Below are 17,983 nucleotides of genomic sequence, written 5' to 3'. Positions count from 1 at the left end.
CATCACACATACTCATGAACTCTAGTAACAAACATTAGAGATATTATCCTTCTATTTAAAATGCATAACTTCAGAGATGGTGGTAGTAGCAGCAGTAAACCATTTCAGTGGCAACAAAAACATATTTTGGAATATTGTAGTTTCAAGCATCTGTTAATGTAAAACAGAATGACTAACAGTGTTCTGCAGTTGCCTGTAGAAGCTAGGAAAGCCAGCCTTTATGAAATAACAGTCCAGTCCTATCGTTTGCTAGTGCCTAAGGCTACAGCAGTGCTAAAATGGTAACCACTGTATCCTATGGGGCAGGGAAGCAGTGGCAGGTCTCCTCAGGGTAAGGGACTTCGGACTGCTATAGAGCAGTGGTTCTCACACATTTAGCACCGTGACCCACTTTTTAGAATGAGAATCTGTCAGGACCCACTGGAAATGATGTCATGATCAGAAGTGACATCATCAAGCAGGAAAATTTTTAACCCACACTTACCCAGGAGTAAGTCCCATTTACTCTCATTGTTAAAAGAATATACATAGTAGCTTTTTAAAAGTACAGGTCTGTCACATTTCCCCCAAATGCAATCACATACCGTGGTAGCATCAAGTCAAATATATTAAAAAATAAAATATTGAAATGAATGGGGACCCAGCTGAAATTGGCTTATGACCCAGTTAGTGGGTCCCAACCCACAGTTTGAGAAACACTGCTAGAGGTATTAGACTTATTTTTAAAAATAGACACCTGACAATTGCAGCAAAAAACATTTTTGAAATTTAAATGAAACAGTCTGCAATGCAACAGATGTTAAAGCTCAAGATTCTAGAGCAGGAGATTAAGATTAAGGGCAGGAGGTCTGGCTCAATTGGTAGAGCTGCCGCCTTGTATGCCTGAAGATCTGAGGCTGCCAGTTCGAAACAACTGGAAGTGCCCAAGAACTGAGGACACTCTGATATACTGATGAGCTGACCCTAGGTGGCAGAGAGGAGTTGCTGTCAAGTGAAGCGTGGGAGGCGAAGGGCCAGAGAGAGGCCAGACCGGGAAGGAATCCAGCTGGAAAGAGGAGTTCTATGAAAGACTAGAACTAGTCAATTGTAAAAATTAGAACAGCCTGCCTATGTAAACCGCAATTGGATTAAAGTCTGAGGAGAAATCTGACGACCAAAGAAAGGTGGTATATAAATACCTGTACGTACGCACATATGTACGTACGAATAAATAAATAAATAAATAAATAAATAAATAAATAAATAGAGCAGTGTTCCTCACTGTGGGTTGGGACCAACTAGGTGGGTGATGAGCCAATTTCAGCTGGGTCCCCATTCATTTCAATGTATTTTATTTTTAATATATTAGACTTGATGCTACCATGGCATATGACTGCATGTGGGAAACATGATTTGTACTTTTAACAGGTTACTGTGTATATGCTTTTAACAATGATAGTCAATGGGACTTATTCCCGGGTAAACGTGAATAGGATTGCAGCCTTTGGGATATTTGGGGAATGTTTTTTTAAAAACAGATCACCAACTGCTTGGGAGTGTTAGGAAGGTCCTTCTTTATTAAATAAATAGGAGGAATCTTCTTTCTTTAAATAATTTTTTAAACTTATACTTATGGTAAACTTTTAATTTATTTGATTGATTGATTGATTGATTGATTGGATTTGTCGTATGGTGGGTGTTGACAATTTTCTTGCATGATGATGTCACTTCTGGCCATGACATCACTTGCAGGTTAATGACACCCTTCTGGTGGGTCCCGACAGATTGTCATTCTGAAAAGTGGGTCCCAGTGATAAAATGTTTGAGAACCACTGGTCTAGAGTGTTTTTCACTGAAAGCCTTGGCATTGCCTAAAGAAGTTCTGTGAACTGTGATCTTCTAAGCTTAAGTCCTGACAAAAGGACTCGCATGTCACACAAGATCCCACTGTTCATGTCCCTTTATAACTGTAGCTGCTCAACAATAACAGTTAAAACTTGCTTTGAACATTTCACATGTAAGGATAAATTATTTTGCATCCAGAAACACCCATTACAAACGCAGTCACAATGCTGTCAGCATTCTGGCCTCCTATCAATCAGTAAGAAAGCAGTCAGAGACTGCAAGTCTGCAGAATCTCTGTAAAATTTAATCACAGCAGGGTCAATAAACATGCTTAAAGCAGATGCTACACATTAAGTATATGCTTAAAGCTTTTTTAGTTTTATGTTACAAAAGCATACAGTCTTCCATAATGGGATGTGAATAAATCCACCTAAATTTCCCTGTTCCAGGTAATTCTTTCCAGACAGAATGTATGTCACACTGATATTGAGAATTTTACCTCCTTGGTTCAACTTGGGTATCCTCCACTATAATCTTGATATTTAAAATGAGGGACAATAATATTTGCCTATGTCTTTACAGGAAACAGAGGGATGGATATTTGTCAGCATTTTGGAGAGTGACAATGTAAAAAAAATATAATGCATTAACTACTACTGTTACAAACTTTTTTTTCACTTGAATCTTTTCTAGCATCTTTTCTAATCTTTTCTAGCATCTGTTTTCAGTTCTTTAAGGCGTACCCCCTTTTTTATGAATTCCATTTCAGAATGGATGCTCCAGCAGCTGAACCCATTTAGCAACGCCTTATATTAATATTTTGAGAATTTATAACTAGATATTTTTCTATACTATGTATGAAATACAAAAGTTGCCCTATAATCACATTTCCAAGTTCGCAAGACTTGCAAACACTAGTGACAGCTTGAAAAATTACACAGGCCAACACACATTTTGCTTCCTTAAACGTTACACCAATTCCTGGGTATATTTGGGGTGCTGTTTCCAAAAATGGCATCCGTTTTGCCCTATCACATCTAGTTTTGGAGACACAGCATAGACTCTTTAGTGAATGGTTCAAGCAGCTTCCTCATGAGGAAGCCTACACCATGGCTTCCTCATGAGGAAGCTGCTTGAACCATTCACTAATGAGGCTATACTATACAGTGGTACCTCGCATAACGAATGCCCCGCGCAGCGAAAAACTCGCATAACGAAAGCGTTTTGCGAAGTTTGGTAACTCGCACAACGAATTTTTATGACCCGTGCTTCACAAGACGAATTTTTTTTTGTTTTGCTTTGGTTTGTTTTAAGGGGAAGATCTTCATGTCAGTTTATGATCTTGTCCACCCTAGTAAGGGGAGGATCTTCATGTCAGTTCATGATCCCATCCACCCTAGTAAGGGGCGGATCTTCATGTCAGTTTATGATCCCGTCCACCCTAGTAAGGGGCGGATTTTCATGTCAGTTTATGATCCCGTTCACCCTAGTAAGGAGCGGATCTTCATGTCAGTTTATGATCCCGTCCACCCTAGTAAGGGGCGGATCTTCATGTCAGTTCATGATTCCATCCACCCTAGTAAGGGGAGGATCTTCATGTCAGTTTATGTAAGTAAGTCCCATTGTGCTTGCTCCCAGGAAAGTGTGCACAGGATTACAGCCTTCAAACTCCCCACTCAGCATCCCCCCCCATCGCTCATTCACCCTCTCACTGCCCCATTTCCTTCACGTTTCCCCCCATGATCACGGCAAAAGCAAGCAATTGAGTGCAGTTGCTCTGTCCTCCCCAGCTTAGAGCACAATCCTGTGCGTGTCTCCTCAGAAGTAAGTCCCATTGTGCTTGCTCCCAGGAAAGTGTGCACAGGATTACAGCCTTCAAGCTCCCCACTCAGCATCCCCCCCCGTTTTTGAAATCCTCTGTACAGTATGTATGTCTTTAAAGAGCACTTAATAAACATTTTGTAAACCAAATTTGACTTTGTTCTGACTTTTCTTGCCCATAGGAACGCATTAATTAAATTTCAATGCATTCCTATGGGAAAACGCGCTTCGCAAAACGAAAAACTCGCATAACGAAAGGACTCGCGGAACGGATTAATTTCGTTATGCGAGGCACCACTATATCTCCAAAACTAGATGTGATAGGGCAAAACGGATGCCATTTTTGGAATTGGCACCACAAATTCATATCAAACCACCATAAAGTTTGGGAAAAACTTTTCTGACCCTCAGTTTTGTAGGCCTGTATTATTAGTCTTGATCCCTACATTCAACTAGGGTTTTAACTTAAGAAACTGATTGCTTCCCTGTATCACACTGCAAGATATTTCTGACACCCATGCCATAGTGATATTTACAACTTCAAAGGTTTCAAAAGAAGCTCGTAACAGGGAAGATGCTGTGTTTAAAAAATGTTCGGAAAACTGACAAGCCTCACTGCACGTGAATTCTTGTTGTGTACATCTCTGATTTAGAGATGCAGTCCTAACCACACTATACTGAGAATAAGCCCCACTGAACAAAATAGGACTTCTGAGTAGACCTGGTTAGGATTGTGCCCAGAGTGCAATATGCAGGCCCAGACCTTCAGCGAACATAAGCAAAGGGGAAAACTAAAATAATAGTGAGAGACCTAATTGCCTGGTTCAGACAGAATGGTCAAATCATGACTTGACTGTTATGATCAGGCTTTGTGCTTATATGCTCCTCACTTTCCCCGCTTGTGCTCTCCAACTTCCTCTCTGGTTCATGCAAACTATAGTTTTCCATGATGTTGAACGCCTCAATCCTATGCTCCCACTGTGCTGCCAGAATGTTCATTCCAGTGATGCAGAGTGCTTTACGGCTGTCACAAAACACAACACAGCATAAAAGATAGCCTGGTCACCACCACAAATGGTGAATGATGATGAACGGGTGACAGTGGCCACTGGAGCAATCCTGGCACCGGTAAGTTGTGCAGGCAATCGAGGAATGGGGCAGGGAGGGGGCAGAACAGGGTGGAGAAGGTGATGTGGCAAGAGCAGGAAGGGGGCAGCTATCAGAGGTAGTAACTCCACTGAATACTATCTCCCTTCCTAAATTCAATCCACTGGACTGGGTTCACTCAGATGTGCACCAGCAAAATGGGGCAGTTCCAAGTAAACCCATCAGGGCAGTGGAGGCTTGCCCTGGGGCAAGGAAACAACCGTGCCTTTCTCTTAAGAAGCCTCCAGGGCTCGAAATTCCCCTGCAGAATGCAGCATGTGCTCCATTGGCACAGCTGCATCAACTCCAGGGAAATTATGTTGGATTGGGCTGCCCATTAGGCAAACTTTAGTTTGGTGAGAACTTGGTGAGAAATTATGGAAGTAAATCTAAAGGGTGTGATCAACGAAATACTGAATCTTTTTTTACAGTATCCATAGAAAGAGCTTTCTGTTAATAGACAGTAGAACCACCATTATGTCACCACCTAAAGGGGCAACACATCTGTCTGCAATAAAAGAAGTATCCAGTACAGATAGAAAAATAAAATACTTACACGTGGGAACTGAAGCATGTCTAGCAGTTCTATGATATGTTAACTATTGACAGAATTTTTCAAAGGATTCTGTAAAAAAAAGATGTCCAAGAGGTCCTAATAAGGATATACCTTGTATGGATGCCAACACATTAAACAGGATTTTATGTGCTTCAGCATACCACTGAAGATCATTTTGGTTGATATGGTATACTATACTAAGTAAGCAATTTCTTCAGTTTAAGCAAAAACACTAGTGCTGCCATTGCTACAGATGAAAATAAAGATACTGTGACAAGCAGGAGGGTTGTGGGCCCCCCCCCCCAAGATCAGCAGAATTGAAACTGTGAATAACAGATCCACGTATATGGGGGTGCCTGTATAGTTAAAAGGTTACAGCCAGCAGCGGACCTCCCCAGCCCCACACCTGGGGCAAAGGTCTGCGATGGCGCCCCCTAGAGGGTTAATGCCGCCCCCTGCACAGAAATCCACCCCTCACCTCACCTGAGGCTCATGGAGCCTCGTGGAACCTCCACCTGCATCGGAGAAACCTCTGCAAGGTTCTCCGACTCTTTAAACTGTGCTTCTGGAAAACCGGAAGCACAGTTTCTGCCCGCCAGGAGCTTCAGAGAGGCTTCTGCAAGGTCCTGGTACCTCGTACCTGGGGCTTTTGCCCCATCCGACGTAATGGTAAGTCCGCAACTGGTCACAGCACGTAAGAGAACACATACAACCTATATGAAAATACTCTCAGTGTATTTAATAAATGATAATTTGATAAAATGCACAAAAAAACCACACTGAAATGAATACACTAAAATTCATTTTATCATTATGAATCCATGCTACTCAGTCTTGAATGGGCTCTTGGATCGTGCATTACATGTTGAACACAGTGCACAAATACATATAACAAGCAGTTATACTGAAGTTTTCACCTAGGGAAGCAGCTATTTTACAGTCAATTTCGGATATAGTTTTGCTCTCCGTACATGCAGTATGCTTGACACAGGACTGCCAGTGAAACTGCAGCCCTGTGCGGAGTTCTCCTCACTACTATTTTGTTGCACTTACTTAACTCATGCCACCATTATGTGGTAGGCTTCCCCACCCCTACTCCAGACCATTGGCTGCTGCAATTGCGGCAGGAAAACACCAGAGATAAGTATGCTGTAATGTTAGGGTGGCAGGAGGGAATATGTAATAGAATGCATGGCTGATGTTGCACATAATGCCTAGTTCTACTGTCTGTCCACAGAAGCATTAATATTCGACAGTTATAAAAAATAAAAATAACTCATATAACAAATAATAAATTCTTACTGTTTCACCCGATTTCCCAAGATTTCCTTGCTCTCCTGTTTCTCCCTGTTAATTTAAAAGTAAAACAGTAATTTAACATCTGACCATTTTGGAAAACAAGAGATTCTCAGTGTTTTCATATCCTAAACCTAAGTTACTTTCTCTATTCTAGTAGTTTATCAATGCCTAGGAAAAATATTCTTTGCTGTTTACTTAAGATAAATAGCCCCCTGGTTTCACTAGACTATGTTTTCCAAGTTTCATGTTTTTAAAATGTGTTAACATGACTCAAAAACATATGCAGTGATCCATCTATTGACCAACACTGCTGTTTCTATAGTAGGAGATCAACAAGAGCCCTTAGGGAAACCCTTTTGCCTCCATCATTGGTGGCCCACTGGTACGTACAGACTGCAGAATACTGGCCGTTATTCCTATTCAGGTAAAATTACCAAGGGCTCAATCCTAACCAATTTTCCAGCACTGACATAGCTGTGCCAGTGTGGCGTGCAATGCATCCTGCAGTGGGGAGGCAGTTAGCGGGGCCTCCTCAAAGTAAAGGCATGTTTGTTACCTTACCTTGGAGCTGCATTGTGGCTAGGTCAGTGCTGGAAAGTTGGATAGGATTGCGTCCTAAGCTACACAGCACGCAAGAGTATTAAGACATCAACATTGCAGATGCTTTTATGCAAAGAAACACACACCTCTTACTAGTGTACCAGCATGGACTACAACTTCCTATAGCCTTCTCTCTTTTTGCCATTTCACTTCATCACCTAACCTAGTAGATTAGATTAGATTCATCATCTAACCTAGTAGATATCCAAGTTGAAATGTTGGCCCAGATTGCTTCCTATCAGTTCAACTAGGTGAAAAGACTGTGGCCCTTCCTTGTAGAGTCATACCTTCACAATTGCAAAGCTTGACTACTCTAATGTGTTTTATCAAGGGCAGCTCTTTCTGGCAATTCAATAGTAACAAACTATTGCCTTCTCAAGGAGATGGGCTATTGAAAGTATATTTAACCATTGCTCCAGTGTCTATACTGGCTACCTATTGCCTTCCAGTGTTAAAGTTGATTGTTATGAGCTATAAAGCTTTGAAAAACTCATGCATTGTATACTTGACAGGCTGCTCCTCCCCTTATACGTATTCTATTATGACCTTTAAGATTAGAGCCAGGAATGCTCCCTCAAGAACAGTATGGATGTAGCAAATCAGGTGATTTGTAAGGCTACACAGAAAGGCATTCTTTGAGGACTCCATCTTCAAATGCTCTTTTCCTGGAAACATGCCCAGAGCTGAACCTCTCTCTCTTCCAGAATCAGCTTAAGGTACTTTTATTCAAACTGGTTTTGGGAGATCAAAGTAGATAGCATCAGTGTAGAATGATTAGCATATGCTAACCAGGTTAGCATAAGAGAGAGCTTCATGCTTGAATTAGTAATCCTCTGCCTTGTTTGGGATGAGGGAGAGCCACACTGCACTTCAAATAAATATGTAACTATAACCTGCTCACTGTCGGTATGTTAACACATGGTGTTTTACTTAAAAGGCACACACTAATGTATGAAAAACAACCATTGTCCATGCATGCAATCATGAGTAAACATCATGCAAGTATCTCAGCTGTTCTAAAACATTTAAGCACCTGGACTTTTTAGAATGACAATCCATAGGAAGTGATGTCATTAACCTGGAAGTGATGTCATGGCTGGACATGACATCATCAATTTGAGCTTCAAACCTAAGCCACAGTCAGCCAAAGCTCCCATTATACAGTGCACTCATGCTCTTATTTTGCATAGCTCTGAATTCAGACATTCCAGCTTGAATGTCAAAGCAGAACACAGACTTGAATCCTTTTCCAACCACACAGCCTCCCTTTTCCAGTGCTCCATCTTCCCACCTATTCAGGGAAAAGCACCATACCTAGCATATCTGTATGCTGTATTTTCAGCTCTGTATTTTCAATGGCTGTTGAGTAAGGTGCTATGTGAACCACCTGAAATTGGTGGTTCATGTATCTTTTCACAAACCACATAGTGTGTCTGAAAAATGCTGAAATATCTATTTGCTAAGTTTTGTCATTTTGTAGCCATTGTCAATCACAGTATTTTCAATGTGTACCTCCGGCAAAGACTGGAATATATATTTTTTCTCCTAATGCAATGCATATCAGAATCTTTTTTTAGCAATTTTTGAAAAGAACGCGCCGCTCCACATTATTCTCTCTCTCTCTCTCTCTCTCTCTCTCTCTCTCTCACACACACACACACACACATACACACAAGAACATCAGTATTTTAGATAACAGCAATAGAAAAAGACTAGAAATCAGGCATACTTCTGCCTTACCTTCAAGCCCTCGGGTCCTGGTTCACCTGCATATCCTTTCCGACCTGGTTTTCCCTAAATAAACACACACCTGTGCTATTTTATTGTGTTTGAATCCAGAGTCACTATTGCATTTTTTTTTTTACATTGCAAGCCATCTTGAGTGCCTTTATTGGGAGAAAGGCAGGGTATAAATTCATTAAATAACTCAATTAACAGATGACTTCATTTCACACAAATTAGCTTAGCAGTTTCTTTTCCTTTGTTTTTTGCCATATGTTTCTGATAGATCACTGTTAACTAGAGTTGCCTCCAACTTTTATCTTTTCCAACAAAAAACAGCCAGGTGAGCCTGCAATCAGGAACAGAGGAAGGATAGGTTGGGAGTGTTTCACTTTTCCCCTGCCAGTCATTCTTTTTTCAAAATCTGCCCCCACCTACCAGCTGTTGGGACACAGAGGAAAAGATATAAGGGGACAATACTGAAAGAAAAAATGGCCCAAGAAGGAAGAACTAAGCAGCTCCCCGCCCATGGCTCTTCCACTCAATATTTCATTGTCCTGTAGATGCCTGTCATAAAAATATATATGAGGGGAAACTACAAAAAACTGCACGTAATGCGTTGGTTGGCCCTTTCAAATAGTTATTATGAAGCTCTGTAATAGCAGACACTTGCTTTTATGTCTCATAAAACTCTCTCTGCTGCAACTATTTTAGAGATCTGCTGCTAACAAGAAGATACTGTTAAACCAATAAAACCCACAATAGCAGATCATAAACATTCGAAAATAGCCAAGTAGCTCCCTAAAGGCTGGGACTCCAAGTATACTTACGTGGAACAAACTTCTGCTGCACATAATAGGACAGTTTTTCAAGTAAATGTGTTTTAAATCATGCTGAAGAATTTATATCCTGCCTTTCTCCAATAAGGTTACTCAAGGCAGCTTACAAGGTAAAAAAAAATACAATGGTAATTAAAAAAAATTAAAAACAAGACAAAATACCCAGTCGATCACATAAGATCAAGGAAATTAAGATTATGTTCAATTAAAATTTAAAAGCCACTCCAGTATGTTCACCATCAAAAGCCCTCCTGAACTAAAAAGGTCTTAAGGCCCCAATGAAAGGTCTCCAAAGAGGAGGCAGTTCTTAACTCAGAAGGCATTCTACAGTTGGGGTGCCAACATTGAGAAGGCCCTATTAATGTGCACTGAAATGCTGAACAAGCTGCTTTTAGCACATCAGCTGAGACATCTCCATTTTGAGTTGGCTCAATAATATTACTCAGAAATTCAGCCCCTGAGCTTTACAGTTATGACCCAATTAACCACAGTAGCAAAACTTCCCTATTCAGAGATAATGTACCTTTGATTAGCAGATGGCAGGGACCTACAGAAGGGAACAGCTATCTCCCTCATGTCTGGCTTTGTTTCTTCTTCTCTTCTACATGAAGGAAATTCTTTGCAATGAGGGGCAGGAATAGTGCATGGAAGATGTATAGCCACAGAAGACACACAGACAAAATCTAACAGCATTCCTCGCTGGGAATTGTACCATGACTATGAGCAAAGTTATGATAAATGAAGATAATAAAAGAAGGCCCCAAGAAGAAGGGTCTTGTATGAATGCAGAAAAATAAACCGCTTGCAAAGGCAACTTTGCATAATCACTGAAGGCATCTGCTTTGGCCTTGATTTTTCCTTAAATTAATCTCTACCAGTTACACTTTTAGATCTACCGGATCAAAAAGGAGACAAAAATGTCACAACCAGGCTGCCACCAGAAATGGTAAGTGGCAGCAGTGGTGATTCCAGATGCTTTGCCGCTGTTAAGCTGGTGTAGTGGGTGGGCAGAATGGGGCAGGGAAGAATGGCGCAGGTACCAGGGCAGAGAGGGGGTGGGTTGAGGGTGGGAAGGGGTGACTCCATCAATATAGCCCATCCCAGCCTCAAACCACCTCTCTGGTCCACTTGGACTCACAGCTGGCACAGAACCAAGTAGACCTGTCAGGGAAACAGAGACTTACCCATAGGGGGCCTCCGTGACTGCCCACCTCCATAGGATGCAGCTTGTGCTCTAGTGGCATAGTTGCATCAGCTCAGGGGGATTTGTTAAGATTGGGCTATTCATTAATAGGACATGCCTCTGCAAGTCTACTCAGAAGTAAGCCCCACAAAGGTCAGTGGAATTTACTCCTAGGTAAATGGGTACAGGATTAGAACCTTAGTGGATGTACAGAGTGTAACAAATTAAAGGGGAAAGATAAATCATAAATAAAAAGATAAAGGAATCAAGACAAAGGAGAACTATTCATCAATGTCCTTAGGTCTTAGTATGCTATACTATAGATTGTTTTCACTGTGAAACAGCTGGTTCCTTGAACAGCTTGCAGTACTGAACGAGAGAAACAAGGAATAGAAAATGTGCAATAGTCCACATTATAGTATTCTCATTTTAACTGACCCTTCATGTTCAAAGGCAGTATACCTTTATTACCAGATGGTGGCAACAAATATCAAGATATGGTTGTTTCCAATATGTCCTGCTTGTGAGCTATTTGAGGCACCTGCCAGGCTGCTCTTAGAAGCAGAATGCTATAGAACAACTTATTTATAATTTCTATTCCAGCCTTCCTCTGAAGATTTCAGGGCAGTGATTTAGCCTCCCAACAACCCTGTGATGTAGATTAGGTTGAAAGATAGTGACACGTCCAAGACTAATAAATGAATGTTTCAGCTAAGCAACTATTTGAACCTAGGTTTCCTCTGTCTAAGCTCATTATGCTACAAACAGTGCTAGTCATGTTTACACCTATCTCTGACCCACAGAGTGATGAGGGAATGTGACTTTTTTTGACTGGCAATTGGGAGGAAGAGATTAACCCATTTCTGCCTGGCCCACAGATGTACACATTTCGTCCCTGTGGCGTATATGCAATGTTGGACAGAAACAGCTTTTAAGCACTTAAACTCTACTGCACATGTGGTGGAAACAATCAGGGATCAAGGAAAAGATGTTTAATAAAAGCTAGGTTACCAGCTTTCAGTATTTTTTGGTCTTTTTATTTTTAAGATCTGGAAGAATGCTAGGAACTCTCAACTCAGTTCTGAGCTGCCTGGAGCACGGGGCTGCTGTGGTGCCAAAATGGTTACTGTGGCATCCAATGTGCAACCAAGCAGTCTGCAGCGGTTCTTCGGGAGAAGGAGACATTTGTCCCCTTCCCCCAAGTAATGGAAGTAGCCCCACAATGGGGCTACCCGATTTCGTGGTGGCTCTTGAGCCACCACAGAATTGGAGAGTCCTGTGTTGGACTGTACAGCCCAACATGCAGCTCAGGATTTGGTGGAGCCGAGCTCCGCCGGTTCCGCCCTCCTCCTGCCCCACTCACTCTCCCCCTCTCCGCACCCTCCCCCACCCCAGAATGCCTCTTCCTTGCCTTCCCCTCACCCACACTCACCTCTCCGCTGTCTGGTGGTCCAGGCTACCACAAGGTGGCAGAATGCAGGCTCGCACTGGGCTAGCTCCAGTACTGGGCCTGTGGTAAGGGCTCGCAAACATGCCTTTCAGCGTGTTTGTGACAGTGCATGCTGGTGGTAAGCCAGTGCACACTGTTCAGAATGGGGCTCTCTGTGGCCTTAAAGAAAGCACACAGGAAGGTGAAAAGGGAGCTGGTGTAGGCGGTATTGTCTTTCGGAGGTTAGTCGATATACCACCATAACATCCAGATGCCTCATCCGTTCAGTGATGATGAGTGCACCTTATGGAAAGGGATACAACATTTGCTTACAGGACCTGTAGTAAGTCCTGATAAAATGTATCTAAGGTAGGATGAACTCGTGCCTTCTTAGTGGCAAATGCAGGCTGGGGTTAGAATTAACATGTTACATTAGTGAGCATCCTAAAGTAGCGGTCTCCAAACTGGAGACTGCTGCACACTGAAAATCCTTTCCCTGGCACAAACGAAGCTTACCATTCCACCTGGGAGCCTGCTATCTTTTGTCTCTAATCTCCCCCAAATTCACACAGTCCATCTGGGTCTGCCTGGAAATCCAGGTGCAAAAGCAGGCTGGGGTGACAGAATGCAGAAGCGGCTGGCCAGCATGACCTTTAGGAGACATTGGAATGGAAGAAAGAAGGCTCCTCCACAGAATGATAAGTTCCGTTCAAGCAGGCGAGCAATTTTCACAGGCACCGGATCCGGCCCAAAGGCCAGGGTTTGGTACCTGAAATTTGTACTTTCATTTCTGCAAATTCTTTTGTTGTTTAGTCAAGTTGTAGCCACATTAAACCAAACATCATGTGTCTTCTTTCTTCATTCCTGTTATGGTACAAAGAGTGGACTTTTCAGAGGCCCTACACTGTGATTGAAGAACAAATCAATGTATGTCTCTGCATTCCACCTTAAATACTATTTTGGGAAAAGCTCACTTTCAACAGTTGTCTGTAGGGAAATTTTTCCATACTTACCCTTGGTCCAGCTCCTCCAATAGGTCCAACAGGTCCTTCCTCTCCCTAAAATAAAATCAGATTATTCATTTTTCTTGACTATTGTGTTTATTTTCAGTGTTAGAAAATATTTTTCTAACACTGGCGGTATATAAATACCTGTTGTTGTTGTTGTTATTATTATTATTATTATTATTATTATTTCAACTTTTATATTTAATGCCTAAATGGGGCTGTTCACATTCTCTCTAGTAGTGGAGAGATCAAAGGGCACCTAACTGTTCATGATTAAATCAGTGCTCTGCATGGTATAACATCCTTTATCTAAAATTCACACAGCAAGTATTTTATTAACCAGACGAATTAGGATGCTCTGCATAAAGAGATATTGATGCAATCCCAAATACAGTAGATGCCACATGTCTAACTAGGAGCTCCTATCTGTCTATCGTCCCACCCCTGTGCCAGATGCACACCGTATCTGTTGTGGGGACTAATTGGGAGGCTTGAGGGGGGGAAAAGCAGAATTACTGCCCCTTATCCCTCTGTAAGCCTCCCACTCTACAGTGGGTCTCCTTGGACCTGTGCCAGCTCTTCAGTTGGTACAAGGAGGGGTGGGAGGTTTTTAAAAGAGGGGACAGGATCCAGCATGGACCACCTCCCAGCCCCTCCACCCTATCCTGCCCCCACTACTAACTTAACTTGCAGCAGCACATGCAAATTGACCACCAGCCAAGTGCTCCATGTGCTGTCAGTAACCATTTAGCAACAGTGAAGTGCCGACCACTGTCACAACATGCTCCACACAGCAACCCAGTCCTAAAGATTGGACTGTGAGATACTGATTGTCATAATGTTAAAATACTTTCTTTTCCCCAATGCTGACAAATCTTTATGTCTAATACTTTTTTAAACTTTTACCCATATTGGAAACTGTTATGCATTCAACATAGATTTTTTCATTCAGTTCAGGTATACATATAGTTCTTCAGAATGCGAAACTCAGTTCTTGAGTGTATCTGCAAGCTGTCAGATTCAGCTCTTTATACACTGCACAGAAATCAGAGAATTAAAACATTGGTACTCTGCTCAATATCTGCCAGAACTTAAAACTGATACCTTTGCAAACCAAAACGAAAGCAAACATACAAGTAGAAATGAACTCTGATTTCTTTGATTCAAAGAAAAATTGTATGCCATTGAGTCAACAATCTTGCTATCTTACCTCAACTCCTTTGGGGCCTGGTGGTCCTGGAGGGCCTCTGTCACCTAGAAATCCCTAAGTAACAAACCAAATACACAAATATTTAGATCTTTGAATATGCATGTTTGTCTAGAAAAACATAGAAAGTGTGAGAGGGAAAAAGCTGATTCATGTCATTCTTTTTTATTCTCATAATTTTCTCCCATGATTTTCCTTAGAAAGTCTGAACAAGTAAAACTGTGGTGACCTGAATTTCTCTCTAAAACCACAATATGCATACAATTATCTACATGTGCATTCCACTTACATAGCACAAACTCACACTGGGAAATTGTTAATAGAGGGCAAAATGCTGGCAGCCATTTCTGGTTGATAGCAATTACTTGGGTTATTTGTCTGTTTGATTGGACCATACTTTGCCCTACTCCCAGGAAAAGTAGTTTGGGGTGATTTTGATCCCAAAAATGACCCACAGGAAAAGGCCTTTTCCTTTTCCTTCCTTCAATGCTGCTGCTGCAATAAAATTATCAACTTGCCAAGCCTGTATTTCAGTTAAAAAAATAAACTCAGGCAACCAATGTTAGATTCTCTGGCATCATTTAAAGTTTGGCCCCAAAAGAATTCACTCTAAACGGTCTGGAATAAGAGGAGTGCACTATACTTCACTGCAAGGATTATTTAGAGTTTCAATGTTTACCACTCTTTCATGTCAGCCATAAAATGCCCAGCTATGTGTATATTATAAGACCCATACAATGCCAGCTGATTCTTACATCTTTTGCATGCATTTGGTTGGTAGGATGCTGTTGAAATAATGTGAAAATGTCTCCAAAAGCCTTTCCTCAATTTGTGTAATATAGGTAAATGAAATAAAAATACAAATACATGCGCTCTACGTGGGGCTGCCCTTGAAGACGGTCTGGAAATTACAACTAGTACAGAACGCGGCTGCTCGTGTGGTTGCTGGGGCACGTCAGTTTGACTCTGTCGAGCCGTTGCTCCGGCGGCTACACTGGTTGCCGGTTCTGTTCCGGGCCCAATTCAAGGTGCTAGTTTTGACTTTTAAAGCCCTCTACGGCTCAGGTCCGGGGTATCTGAGGGACCGCCTCCTTCCCTACAATCCTGCCCGTGCTCTTAGATCATCTGGGGGGGCCCTTTTGACTGTGCCGCCACTAAGAGATGTGAGAGGGGTGATGGCCAGGAAGAGGGCCTTCTCGGTGGTGGCCCCCGAACTGTGGAATACCCTCCCCTTAGAACTGAGAACTGCTCCCTCGTTGCTAACGTTTCGGCGTGGACTGAAGACCTTTTTATTTCAAAAAGCTTTTAATTGTTGACAGGCTGGCTGGCGTTCTTGCTTTTATATGAAAATCCACGGGGTTTGTTTGTTTTTAGATTTTTTAATTATGTAAATTGTTAATTGTATTTAATGTTGTATTTTTAAAAAATGTTGTAAGCCGCCTTGTGTGCCCGTTGGGCAAAAAGGCGGGGTACAAATTAATATAATAATAATAATAATAATAATAATAATAATAATATGCAACAGTGATAATTTATCAGAATAGTGATAAAAATTGCTCCATGTTTACATTACATCAGTGTTTCCGCAAAAAGCTCTATAACTAAGCTAAGAGCATAATCCTAACCAGGTCTACTCAGAAGTAAGTCCTATTTTGTTCAATGGGGCTTACTCTCAGGAAACTGAGGTTAGGATTGCAGCCTAATTGTATTTGGAGGGTGTAACACATTTTTGTTACAACTAGAAAAAAGTCCAGCATTTCTTTTCTCTAAGTGATCAGAAGGCAGAACCCCAAACAAATGGAGAAGCAACTGGCAACCTCTATTAGACATGGGTAATTCCCCTTATGTGTACTTTGGGAATTATTCAAATTATACCTGAGAGATGTGGGAGAATTACCTCAACAGAAGACAGCTGGAAGAAAGCCAGACCAGTGACTCATACAAGAATACAATGGGAAGCCTCCTGTGATACACTGGGCTAACTGAATGACCCAATCACACTAGATTGTCTGATGCAGCAGGATTTTCCACCTCAGCAACAGCTATTTGGAAGGAGGTGGAGCAGTCAATCATTCAGAAATGCAGTGGCAGCTTATTCTAGAGGTGCATACTGTGGATTCACAGGAGTTTTAATTCCTTTCTTGCAGCACCCTAGCAGTTCTCCTATGTACACTGTTTTGGAACTGTTGCTTTATATAAACTAGCACACAGCACAACAAATCATCTGGAAATACAACTTAACCAATTACCTTGGCCATTAGCAGGTTCATATGATCTGCTTTTTTCCAAATATAAATCTAGGCTAATTTATATTCAAGGATAAATCCTTCTTCCCTGGATTTTTGATTGGTTTGAGAGATACTTACGTAACTATGATGATGGTTATTCATCAGAAAGGCATCTTACATTAAACCCATTGAGAGGGATAACTATATCATTTTTTTAATAGGATGAAACTCCTGCATGTTGACTTTTCCCAGCATAGTCCTTGGCTCACCATCTCCTCACTCAGTGCACATTTTCAACATTTCCAAAGATAGAAAGAAGTATGATTGTAACAAGCACTGAAGTATTCACAAGACTAATTATTGGGCCAAATACAACTGTCAAATTCACAGCTAATCTGTTCAAAACAGGTTGTGTAAATCAGCAATGTTCACTGAATTAAAAAAGATGACGCAGCAGTATTTCACCTGTAGGGGGTGCTGTCCATCCAACTGCCCCTTTGACAGCTAGTGCCTAACCACGAACATTCACTATCAAAGTAGCATTCTGTGTACAAAAGCCGTTGTTGTTCAACTATGTAAGCACAAGACAGCAGATTTATACAAGCTCTACCAGCAGCCACTGTCTGAGATTTGTTAGTCTAAAGTCAAGTGGCTCACATCCAATCTCTTCATACCAAATGCTGGCACTATAAGAACATAAGAACAGCCCCACTGGATCAGGCCATAGGCCCATCTAGTCCAGCTTCCTATATCTCACAGCGGCCCACCAAATGCCCCAGGGAGCACACCAGATAACAAGAGACCTCATCCTGGTGCCCTCCCTTGCATCTGGCATTCTGGCATAGCCCATTTCTAAAATCAGGAGGTTGTACATACACATCATGGCTTGTAACCCATAATGGATTTTTCCTCCAGAAACTTGTCCAATCCCCTTGTCCAATCCCCTTTTAAAGGCGTCCAGGCCAGATGCCATCATCACATCCTGTGGGAAGGAGTTCCACAGACCAACCACACGCTGAGTAAAGAAATATTTTCTTTTGTCTGTTCTAACTCTCCCAACACTCAATTTTAGTGGATGTCCCCTGGTTCTGGTGTTATGTGAGAGTGTAAAGAACATCTCTC

The 17,983-nt window shown here is 41.7% G+C and overlaps 1 protein-coding gene across 1 annotated transcript in view; it reads right to left on the bottom strand.

The window, feature by feature from the left end:
* Positions 1-17,983, bottom strand: part of COL24A1 (collagen type XXIV alpha 1 chain) — a 205,312-nt gene that overhangs the window by 90,418 nt on the left and 96,911 nt on the right. Inside the window, exons 22-25 of the mRNA XM_066624576.1 lie at positions 14,637-14,690; positions 13,433-13,477; positions 8,987-9,040; positions 6,650-6,694 (exon numbers count right to left, since the gene is read on the bottom strand). Of these exons, the coding sequence (XP_066480673.1) occupies positions 6,650-6,694; positions 8,987-9,040; positions 13,433-13,477; positions 14,637-14,690 (198 nt within the window). The remainder of the gene's footprint in view (positions 1-6,649; positions 6,695-8,986; positions 9,041-13,432; positions 13,478-14,636; positions 14,691-17,983) is intronic.

This window comes from Tiliqua scincoides, chromosome 4 (assembly GCF_035046505.1).
Source record: "Tiliqua scincoides isolate rTilSci1 chromosome 4, rTilSci1.hap2, whole genome shotgun sequence".
Taxonomy (NCBI): domain Eukaryota; kingdom Metazoa; phylum Chordata; class Lepidosauria; order Squamata; family Scincidae; genus Tiliqua; species Tiliqua scincoides.
The sequence above is the reverse complement of the archived record's forward strand: the minus strand, read 5'-3'. Positions and strand labels throughout refer to the sequence as shown.